Here is an 11,710-nt window from a genome sequence, read left to right as displayed (position 1 = left end):
TTCGTCAAGAACATATCCAAACCCACACTAAGCACACGTGACTGCATGCATCAATTACTTTGACGTGAGTGCATATTTGACGCAGAAACAAACACGTGTTGATATCTTGACTGTGTATAGTGACACTTAATGAGTACCAATTCCATTTCGATCCTCAAAAAAGTCAAAATTATATGCACCAAGTAAACCTTATCAAAGACAATCAGTTCACCGTGTTAAATTTTTCCCCAAAATAAATCATATTCAAGTGTTTTATGTCTCATGTGATCGACACCAAAGAAACCTCACTTGGTTAATGTGTTGGTAAACACAATTTGAATATAATCATTATGTATACAAGAGCATTCATTGCTCTTAATCAGTACATGTCTTTTTCCTGATGATATAACCTCAAAAAGTCGTTATCCAAACATATCAAGAGACTTTTTCATTACATATATAGTAGCACTAGTAAATGGAAAACAAAACACCTAATTAATGCCTATCAAGATAGAGATGGACATGTTATTGTAACATGGGCTTCTATAAACAAAAATTCCTTTCTATCCAGGAAGATGCTTCAGTGCGACCAACGTCAATAATTCCTCAAGAATCAGGGTAAAACTTTCGCATTCCCAGTAAGTAATACATTTCAATAAATTTTTCGGAGATGAATTTAGAACTACTGATCCTAAAACTGCCACAACACCACTAACTGGCATGGATAAGATTCTAGACGCACTCAATTAACTATAAATCAATTTTTCTGTTAATCGTCTTCTACAGGAATAATGAACGTAAGACGCAAAATTTCCATCAAAGTTATTTTGAATTAGCAAGAGGGCCCAGGCAAATGCTACAAAACAAACAATAGCATTGGTCCAGATACCAAATAAGCAGGAAACCTGTACACTATAAAACAGAAAATTAAAAAATTAATCCTATGCTGTTAGGTTCCGTTCCATGATCTATGGACTGTCAAAACCAATTTATGAGACGGGAAAATTACAGTGAAAATATGTCGGAAACAAAAAAAAGTTAAGGTAGTCAATGATGGATGATGAGCAAAGAGGGTGCCAAAGTCTACCGCTAACAATAAAGAACACATACCGATCTGCTTCTAACCTACAGAATGATTTGGCTGTACTGCTGAATAACTATTATGACGGTCTACCGACTGAAGCCAATTTCTCTACAAAATATACAACCATGCTTACATAAGACAACATAATATGATAAACTTACAGATCAATGCTCTTGCTTAACCCTTGCCTTTAATATGCCAGGGAGAGGAGGTGAGGTTGGAGGCCTATTTGACACTTTTAGATTTGTAGAAGGAGTCTGTGGTTGGCACAAGCCTGACATGCTAGAACCTTCACCTCCAGCGGTAAAATTGTGCGTCATATTATCTTGCTGTGGTCTCTCACAAAATTTCATTGCCTTGAGAACATAATTGTCGTCATGCAACTCAAAAGGTGTACTACAGAGAGAAGAAAAGACAAATAGTTAGGGCAGATACACTTCCCAACGCGGGACAAAAACTGTGCAACCACAACCACTTCCCAACTTCTCTGCCAGAACGTTCTCGTACTGGCCACGGTGTTTCACTGTTTAACCTAAATAGGATGCACTAGTTTGACCGTCTTGACTTTATGATATTACTAACACTGTAAACATCATTCGGAAAGAATGCCAGGTGAAGCAAGAGTAGCTTTCTTACCTATTGAAATCAAAATGAACAAGCTGCATATCTTCTGATATTTCCACTTCTACAGTTGCATGAGGACGTGTCTGCAGTTTTAAAAGACCAGAAATATGAGATTGATTAATTAAGTTGCAAAACCAATTAAGAGTCAAATCACAGTAGGGTGTGTAGATTCTTCATTAAAATTATTGAGTTAGCTATCTGATTAAGGTGAACTTACCAATAAAAGCCTTCAGTAGATATAAAGGCAGACTGAGTTAGGTGAACATAGCAATACGAGTTGATAATGTTCCTCTACCATATAGTTTATACAGAATTTACATTTAGTTGACAAATTTAAACGTACACTCACAGAGAAAGTGAAAACATATTTCTAGCGAATTTATTATGATGCTTAATAGGTAACTAACCACCATATTTATAACATTGTTCCGTTAGCAGAAAATATAGTTCGAAACTAAGATATTTAGAAAGATGAGGCATGTTGCAGATAAATAAGTTGAAAGGGGATATTTTATTGCGTGAATTGAGAGGGAATTAGTGTTGTTGTGGGAATGAACAGGCCTCTCGAATGTCCAGGGAATTTTGTACTCTTTTTCTGTTTAATAGAAGCTTTGCAATCTATAATTCTGGGCCAATTTCTACTAACTATCAAAGATACAGTGAGTAATGGTTTCATAATTAAAATAATATTCAAGGTAAACTTGAGCAGCATTCTCTATCAGAAACAAAAACATGAGATAATGGGGTGATGATATACCTGTACCAGAATAAAAGGCAAAGATACACCTCCACTGGGAGGATTTCCTGAGCTATACAACTGCTCATTTCGTTGAATAAGGTTCTGAAGACCTACGAACTTGACATAACAATACAAGTAATTAGCAAACAGGAACTAAACAGAAACATATGTAATTTGTTAGGGTATTCAAAAGTCCAATTTCAAAGGGTGAGAACCAAGTCCACAAATTCATTCCAATGTTAAATTTATAGAGAGGGCGGGACTCACTTGCTCCTCAAGCTCCTGCAGATAGGCTGTTTTCTTTTCAATTCTATTCCTTAGCGCAAGACGCTCTGTCTGTTGGAATCAAGTACATTTACATCTCACAACATCACTGCAGGAAAAGCATAAGCCAAATTGAGCAAACTAAACATCTCCAGACTGTGGACAAACCTTTATTTCTTCAATATCATTCACACTAGTACGAGGAAGTCCCTTCCATTGGATTTCCTTTTTATCCTTAGAAATAATGTCCATCGCCATGAGAACGTTCAGAGCATCATAGACTCTTCGACGGATGTTTTTCTCATCATATTGTTGCTGACAAATGTTCATCCCCAAAAGTAAGTCCACAACATTCATTTTAAATCTTCAATTTGTGAACTGCATATAACATTGAAATTGTTTATATGATGGAGAGAAAACCTGATCAGGGGTTAATTCACTATTGATTGGATCAGAAAATTCAGCAACAAGCTCATCCGCAACCTACAATAATAAAATAATCAAATCAAACTCGAGATAGAAGGACACAAATTCTATTCTATGATACTGAAACCAAAGCAAGCTATCAATTCAAATGTGGCAAAAATTGAGTTAAAGTAACCACCTAACCTCATTGTAAGTTGTTCTACCCCTGTTTTCTACCTTCTCACACACTGGAGACATGAAACAATAAATGAGAAGCAAAGCCAGAACAAAATTATCATCACTACCTACAAAAAATAATGTCTACCTACTAAGCACAGAACATTCAATTCCAAACACTATTATTACAAATTTCACATTCAACAAATTACCTTTCAGAAATTAAACAGATGAAAATTACCTTTCATGCTAAATTGTCGGAGACCTCTCCCACTCTTATCAGGTCCAACTGCTCGTTGGCCTCTCTTCTTCTTCTTGCCACTGCGGTGAGAATCAAATTGAATTTTGAGATAATAGAAATGAAATTCACAAAACTAAAACTAAACAGCATTGTGCATGACACAGAGAATATAACAGAATAGAGAGCACATACGCAAGAGAGGCTTGTGATCCAGCATCATCAGCGTGTAAGTCGAGATGGTTCAATTTGAGGAGTGTGTTGTCGGCGGGAGGTGGCAAACTGTTGGTGGAGGCGGATTGGCCAGAAGCGGTGGTGGTGGTGGCGGTGGCGCAACCGAGCACCTCGTCGTCGTCTTCATCTGCCATACGGAGCGAGACGAGGCCTAGGGCACGCGAAATGTGGAAACAAAAATTTGGAATCTACAACACAAATTGGATTGGCGAGGGAATGGAACAGATCTGAGTGACAACACCTAGTTTGTTTCTTCACTCACTTCACGCAACAACAAACCACACGTAAAGCTGTTTCGCTCCAAAATTAATTTCTCGCACCTATGCTCCCCCAACTGTGTGTCCGCCCAAAAACACGGCATTTTCTGAATTTTTCAGTTTCGTTATAAGATTTTTTTTTTCTAGAATTATTCTTCAATTCTATTTAAACAAAATCATGGTAATTTTTTTTGTTTCTTTTAATGTTTTTAAATATATATATATATATATATATATATATATATATATATGATATTAAGGAGGAATACATTGATGAGCATATAAATGAAAATATAAATTTAATTTATTTAGCTATTTTAGTTCAATTATGACACTTGTACAATTTATATAGATATAAACGATTTTAGAAATAAAATTTTTTGGTAGATTTTAATTAAGGTAAAAAAGATAATTTTAAGTCTTTCATTATAATAATCGGTATAAAAATGTTAATTTTTATGTTAATTATGGTCATGGTTGACTTTTTTATTTATGTATTTAAATTGGAAACTAATATAACATTACTATACATAAATCATTTTCTCATATTCATATTTTACGTAAACAACTAATGTAGAATGTAATATGTTTTCTTAATACTTTGTTTGTATTGATACTAATTAAAACTTTTAATAAAATGAACTCAAGTTATAAGACTATACGGATTTATGACTTGAACAAAATAATTATAATAATTAAATTTTCTATTTTAACTTAAATTATGTAATATAAAAAATAAATTTCAAATTTTTAAATTTAAGTATCATTATTAGTTTTATAATAAATGTGGTGTAATGGTCTCATTGTATTTTTTTTTAATTATTTATATAAGTCGAATATTTAATTAAATTAAATATGCATTTAAGTCAATGATATATTTTAAATGTAAATACTAAACTTAAATATGAAGTGTAGTTTTTATTTTATAACATAATGACAATTAATTGTTAATTGGGAGTGAGATCCACTTTGATGCATTGTATATATAAGAACTAGTTATACAAATATCATCATCACAAGATAGCAAAATTCAAAAGTAATGCAATGGAATATTGTGTAACTTTGTTGAACCATGAACCTAACAACTAAATGAAAAGTTTATTATAAAAGATAAATTTTAAATTATTTTCAAACACATTTGATATTAAAATATAGAATTAACTTGCACCTGTATTCATATAATTAGACTTATAGTTGGTGCATGATATTTTAAGTGGAGGGTATATATATATATATATATATATATATATATATATATATATATATATATATATATATATATATATATATATATATATATATATATATATATATATATATGATAAAGTCATTATTATTGTGTGTATCGTTGATTTTTGACAAAAATAAGGTACATTATACTTAGTACTAAATTTAACAATAATTAAGCTAGCATGACATTTTTTAATTATTTCAAAATATAACTGTATTGACGGAAGATGATGCGTTTATTTTATTAGTAATAATAAATACTTGAAATTAAAATAAATATGTTAGCTATTAAAAGTATTTGAAATAATTAAATATATCATGGTTATTTTGTTCACAATGTATTTGTATTTTTTATGAGATCACCCCCTAAAATGTTTATTTACATCACGGGCATTTATGATGAATAAGTGATCTCATTTAACTAAAATATGTGTTTATAAATTAAAAGACAATGGACAGGGTTATGGATACAGCAATTAATTATTTTTTTTCTTTTGGTTCTAAATTTAGATTCCATTAACTGATTTGAAGAAGCATTTTCATCCTGCTATCTTCATTTCCACTTATCTTGCTATAATATTGGTAATGTTTGTGTCATCCTTCCTTACAACATTTTTAATAATTTGTTATTTTTATTTAGGGTTAAATATGTTTTTGTCCTTTAACTTTTATAGTAAATTTTAGAATTAGTCAATTTCAAAATTTTGAACCAATTTAGTCTTTCATCTTTTGAAATATGTGACTTTAGTCCTTTTAATCAAATTTTATTAAGTTTATTTGACATTTTAAACGCATTTTATAACAGTATTTGACTTAACATTCAAGTACAAATGTGTCAAACAGTATAAATAATTTAAATACAATTCTAAATTAAAAGTTAATGGACAATGACGAAGCTTGATTGGAGCAAGGGTGGGCCATGGCCCCCCTTAATTTTTTAATTTTGTTTATATTATATATATAAATTTTTTAAATTTTTTTTAAAATTTTTAAATTATATGTAATATATAGTGAAATAGAAGTTTAATTTAGTATTTTTTATTTATTTTAAATATAACATTTAATATTAATAAATAATAAAATATAGAATGAAATGTAATAAAGAATAAAAATAGTTATTAACAATTTTTTTATTTTTTTATTGTATTTTTAAGTTTTTCACAACTTATTATGATCTCACACTCTCACATCTTTTGTTTTTATTTTGAAAAAAAAAACAGTTAAATACAAATTTGTTATTTTTGCTTTCATTTCTCATTTGTTTTTTTTTTCATTCGTGAAGAAAAAAAAGGTAAATTTTTGATATCACTTGATAATGAAATATTTGTTTAATAGTTAACATTATTTTTTACCATACGAGTCTTATATTCATATTTTTATGATTATGAGAGAAAAAAATGATTGTTCTATGTGTTTTTTTATAACTATCTTTTATTTGGAACTTGGTTGTCATTAATTTTTTCTTTTAGTGACTCTTAATTTTTCATTTTCTAATTAAATTATGATAAATTATTTTTTAATCTTAAACTTAAAAAAGAAATAGATATATTGATGAAGAATAAAAGAATGAATTTATTTGTTAAAAGTGATAAAAAGAAAGTTATTTGTGGCGATGAAAATAATTTAAATTCAATATTTTATCTTAACGTATCATGAATCATGATACAAATGATCATATTGTTTAATTAGAGGAACATGTTTTATATTAATTATTTGGAACGTTTTTATATTTACATTGAAAAATAAATAGTTGACAATTTTAGTTTTAATTAAATTATTGATGAGTTCAAAAATCTGAAAGAACGAAGGACAATCCTTTGCATATGTGTGATTTTTTTTGTATGTATAATTATAATAAATTATTTATTCATTTTTATTTTTATTATATTAGTGACACTAATTAAATATATAAATTTTGAATTTTGAATATATTATATTGGCTTCCCCAAAATTATTGGTCAAGATCCGCCACTGTTAATGAATGAAAACATATTTAACCCTAAAACTTAAGTTTATACTTAAATTGTCAAACACAAAAATTGAAACAGGTTATGAGATTTTGGTGTGGGTTCACTCTCTGAGTTCCCAGACAGGGTTAGATCCGCAGGACACTAATTATTATTAAAGTGTAATAAATCCATGTCATGGTCACCAAAGAACAGTTAACTCTGGCAACTGAATTAGAGAAAAAAAAAAAACACTTTAGTGTATAGTGTTTTAAAGTAACAATTATTTTTGTGAATATGGCATCATATAATCTTCTGAATGTAACACTTTGATTAACAGAAGAATTGCGGTGGAGCCTGTGCCCCCTCAAATCAACATATACATGGCTCCACCACTGTTTCCGTATTAGTTATTGCGGAATACTAATTAACCAAATTTCATGTTATATCTCTCTTCACTGTTCATTATAGTTAATGGTAACTGGTAACGGTTCTTTCTCCACTTTTAGCATGGTAAAGTTAAAAAGTGAAAACAGAATGCTTTCCTTGACGAGGGAATCAATTTTGGTTCTCTTTTAACAGGTGCAGTATCAGCTTAATCAGAGTCATTAATATTTTACGGACACGGATACAGACACGACATAAACACAAAGATATAGCTAAATTAACAAAATATAGAACACGGAACATATTGTGTATATACATGTTAGTTTGAAATTGTCAATTAACATATTGTCAATTAACATAAAAATGAATCTAATCTATTTATCTAATATCCAAAAAGTGAAAAGTAATGATGATATAAAATTTGTTCCCTATTTTAATCATCAAAATCAAGTCAAAAACAAAAAGATATCTTTCAAATCAGATATAATATGTCTTATAAGTATCATACAAGTGTCAAAGTCTGATACATGTCGGACAAAGGACATGTCATTTATGAGACGTGTCGAAACATCACATATTCAATAGTCTCACATCGTTTAGAAGTCGAGACTTAAACCTAGATTTCTAAACAATGTGGTGATACTGAATTCTTTTGGATATAATAACATATCTCTCTAGTTACCATTCTATGATGAAATAGAAAAATGGTATTATAATAGAAGAGATGAGAGGGAAATGCCTTTGTTTTTGATTTAAAAAGAGAAGATGGATGAAAATTGAAAGAAGGTAATGAGTGGGTGATGGAATTATGTTGATGTCAAAGTGAGGGTGCCTCCTACCATCATATGACAACGTCTTTTTCTCCTTCCAAAAGTCCAACTAAAAACAGCTTCTGTCCCCTTCATGTTTCCATTCTTATGACCAACTGTGCCATTTCTTCAACAAAGCGCTTCACTGCAAATTTGACCCAAGTACTTCTCTGTATGTGTGTGACCCTATTAAATATATATAATACAGGGGGAAGACATAATTGAACAATAAGAATACATGAATAAATATGAAAAATAAAGTATATATTAATGTCTTAGTAGCCATCATTTACGGGTTACAGCACTTAGAAAATCGAAACATATTTAATACCAATAATGCATAAACTCAGTGCACACTACATGGGGATTAAACATGAAACTGTTCTAAGGTCTACGATCTCCAGTATTTCCACAATTTGCTGTTCTTGTCATAAATTTATAGTATCTCCGTATTTTTCTCTTTGCATGTATTTTAAAAATTTAAGTACAAGTTTAAATTTCATGCCGAATAAAATAGTAAAGTTAAATTATATGTAAAGATGATAAAAAGAGTTGAATATTATTCTTACTACGTTCAATAATCTCACATAATGTATTTATCGAGATCTAAAACGATTTAAATACATTTACTCTTTTTATTATCTAAAATGTTTTATTAATCTTAGACTTAAAACGGTTTAAATATTTGTATTTTTTTATTATTTTCTAAGATACTCTTTAAAGACAAAATCAGAGACCATGGATACTGGTTGATAGCAATATCAAATAATCATCAAATGTTTGAAGAGGAAATGAGTGAGTAGTAAATTTTGCGTTGTGTGTGTGAACTTTTTTCATTTATGAGCTGGGTCCAGACTTGTTATGAGACAATAGGTGTAGATTGTGTTACTTTATATACTAAAAATGAGGGGCTAAGTAACCAAAATAGTTGTGAAAATAGACCACTTTGACTGAAGTTTGAATATTGTTGTCCTCATCTCTGAAGACCACAACTTGATTGGTTCAATTTTCCCACACAGCTTGATTTACGAGACTTTGGTGGTGTTTTTTTTTTTAACCCTCTGAAGTGAAAAAGTATGCATAGAGTGCGATGTATAGAGATAGTTCTCTGGAACTTCAATGATAAGACCTATTATTTTGTCTACTTAAGCTCCATGTTGTGTCCATAGCATTGGACCCAAATGGAGATTGTGTTACTGTTACATATTATAATTGCGTAAGCGTTTTGGATTTTTCTTGCAGAGTAACGATGGAAGAATGAAGAGTTGTGTGAAGGAGAGAAAAAAAAAGGAAAATTGTAATATCACCTCCATCTTTCTTTTTTTTTTTCGTGGTTTAATGTAAGATATAGAATTCTTTAAAAAATAATAATAATAATACATTAATCTATAATTATTCTAATTCACTTCAGAAAATAAATAATATAAGTAAAAATATGAGAATCATAATTACAGCTGTCTAAATAGGTAACATGGTCCAACCAGGCTCGATTCATCACAGGTTGATTACTTAGTGAGTCGATCCAATCCGACTCATTTATTAGCGAGCTAACAAAATTCGAACCCTACTGACCACGGGTTGGTGGGTTAAACAGGTTGACTCACAGGTTTACTTAATTAAAAAATATAATTTTTTATTTTTTTTCAGTCAAAAACAAATTCTATTTCTAATTAAAATTTAAATAAACTTTAATACAATCCAAATACAAACCAAGATCACAAAAATACAAATTATATACGTGTTGGCTACAAAAAATAACCTAATATGATCCAAATGCAAAATCCAACTTAATAAAAAATACTTGTGTAACTCTTCACCAACCGGCTCACCACAGGTTCAACCCGGATGAGTCGGGATTTAGATGAGCCGGGTCAAAAATCAATTCGTATCAAAATTTGTAAAAAATTTCAACCCAACTCGATCATAATCCATGGTGAGCCAGATTGACTCGCGGATTCCAACTCATTTTTACAATTATAATCGAAATATTATTGTAAAAAAAGAAAAAAATAGATCTGCCATAAGGAGTATTGGAAGGGAGCATCAGAGAGAAAAATGATAAAGCCATATATGGGTGCATGCGTAGTGATAGTGTGTCTTATTTGGCGGCTTTGATTTGTTTGAGATGCATGAATTTGCACTGCTTAAACAAAAACAATAGCTAAGATCGACTTGTCAATTCCTTCACTACTATCTATCATTTTCTATCACCTATGCTATATCATGTTGTTGTTACCATCCACACAAACCCTTTTTATGTTTTTTCTTTTTTTACTTGTTTTTCTAAAATTTATATATGATAATTAAATTGCTTTTAAGTTAAAAAAAATTGAATATAGAATTATTAAAACGTGGATCTCAGTAAAACTTGAAAAAAAAAATCTCAAAAATTATATAGCATTCAAACCAACTTCAAGTAAAACAAGAGTTTATAAGAAGACTTGTAAATTGGTTTTCGTCCCCTTTTAAAGATAATTAAATAAAAATTAAATATAATTTTAATCTCTAAAATTATAAAATAAAATTAAAATTCGTTAATTATCTTAAATTTTGATATATTTTTTACTCAAAAATTAAAAGTTAATAAATAAGTTTTTTTAACTAAATTTTGTCAAATATATTTTATGTACGTGATTTTAGATATTTTAATTGAAATTTGTTATATTATTTAAAAGATTCGAATATCAACTTAAAACATCTTTGGATATATAAAAAAATTAGCATGCAGTTGAATTAAGACTATGTTTTTTAATTTTTAAAAAATTTGATAATTAAATTGTATTAAAATTTTGGAGGAGATCGAATTTTAATTTTACATCAAAATTAAAAATAAATTTAATCCAAAAATAATATTGATATATATTAACCAAAATACATTAATTTCACAAGTTATTATAATCATATGTATTAATAATTTAAGTTAAAAGAACAATACATTAATTTATCAACTAATTTAATTATCTTAGAAGTTATCAACATATTATCTCAAACGAAATTCGTCTTGGAAACCCCGTTTTACATACAATAATAATGTTTCAACTTCAAATTTGTTATTCATTTTGAAAATTAATTTTAAAAGACTAAAAGAATTGAATGTAGAAAAAATATTTAGATTATTCTTAACCTTTAAATCCTAATTAATGTTCAAAGTCACTTATGTTCTAAAATTTTGTTTTCGAAAATGTGATAAAAATATTTATTTTGAAAATAAAGTATAGAAAATTGGAAAATGAAACCTTTTTGGCAGGAATTAAAGGTATAAAATAATTTGAAGGGCTTAGGGGGAAAAAGGTGTGGATAATTAAGGGTGGGCCTAGTAGGTTTTAAAGATAAGCAA

The 11,710-nt window shown here is 29.2% G+C and overlaps 1 protein-coding gene across 1 annotated transcript; it reads right to left on the bottom strand.

The window, feature by feature from the left end:
* Nucleotides 1-906: 906 nt before the first annotated feature.
* Nucleotides 907-4,105, bottom strand: LOC114168310 (transcription factor-like protein DPB). Its single transcript, XM_028053073.2, has 10 exons — nt 3,706-4,105; nt 3,514-3,593; nt 3,300-3,343; nt 3,111-3,173; nt 2,859-3,005; nt 2,694-2,762; nt 2,445-2,543; nt 1,700-1,770; nt 1,252-1,459; nt 907-1,171 (listed from the first exon to the last, which is right to left on the bottom strand). The coding sequence occupies exons 1-10, from the start codon at nt 3,876-3,878 to the stop codon at nt 1,100-1,102; spliced, it is 1,026 nt and encodes a 341-aa protein (XP_027908874.1). The 5' UTR covers nt 3,879-4,105; the 3' UTR covers nt 907-1,099.
* Nucleotides 4,106-11,710: the final 7,605 nt, after the last annotated feature.

This window comes from Vigna unguiculata, chromosome 11 (genome assembly GCF_037176805.1).
Source record: "Vigna unguiculata cultivar grain cowpea cultivar isolate G323 ecotype 2 chromosome 11, ASM3717680v1, whole genome shotgun sequence".
Taxonomy (NCBI): Eukaryota; Viridiplantae; Streptophyta; class Magnoliopsida; order Fabales; family Fabaceae; genus Vigna; species Vigna unguiculata.
The sequence above is the reverse complement of the archived record's forward strand: the minus strand, read 5'-3'. Positions and strand labels throughout refer to the sequence as shown.

Excerpts from the sequence above, each read along its gene's own strand:
- LOC114168310 (XM_028053073.2), bottom strand. The coding sequence starts at position 3,878 with ATGGCAGATGAAGACGACGACGAGGTGCTCGGTTGCGCCACCGCCACC. Across the intron at positions 3,174-3,299 it reads GTAGAACAACTTACAATGAG|GTTGCGGATGAGCTTGTTGC; the intron begins GTTAGGTGGTTA and ends TTATTATTGTAG. Across the intron at positions 1,771-2,444 it reads TGCCTTTTATTCTGGTACAG|ACACGTCCTCATGCAACTGT; the intron begins GTATATCATCAC and ends TTAAAACTGCAG.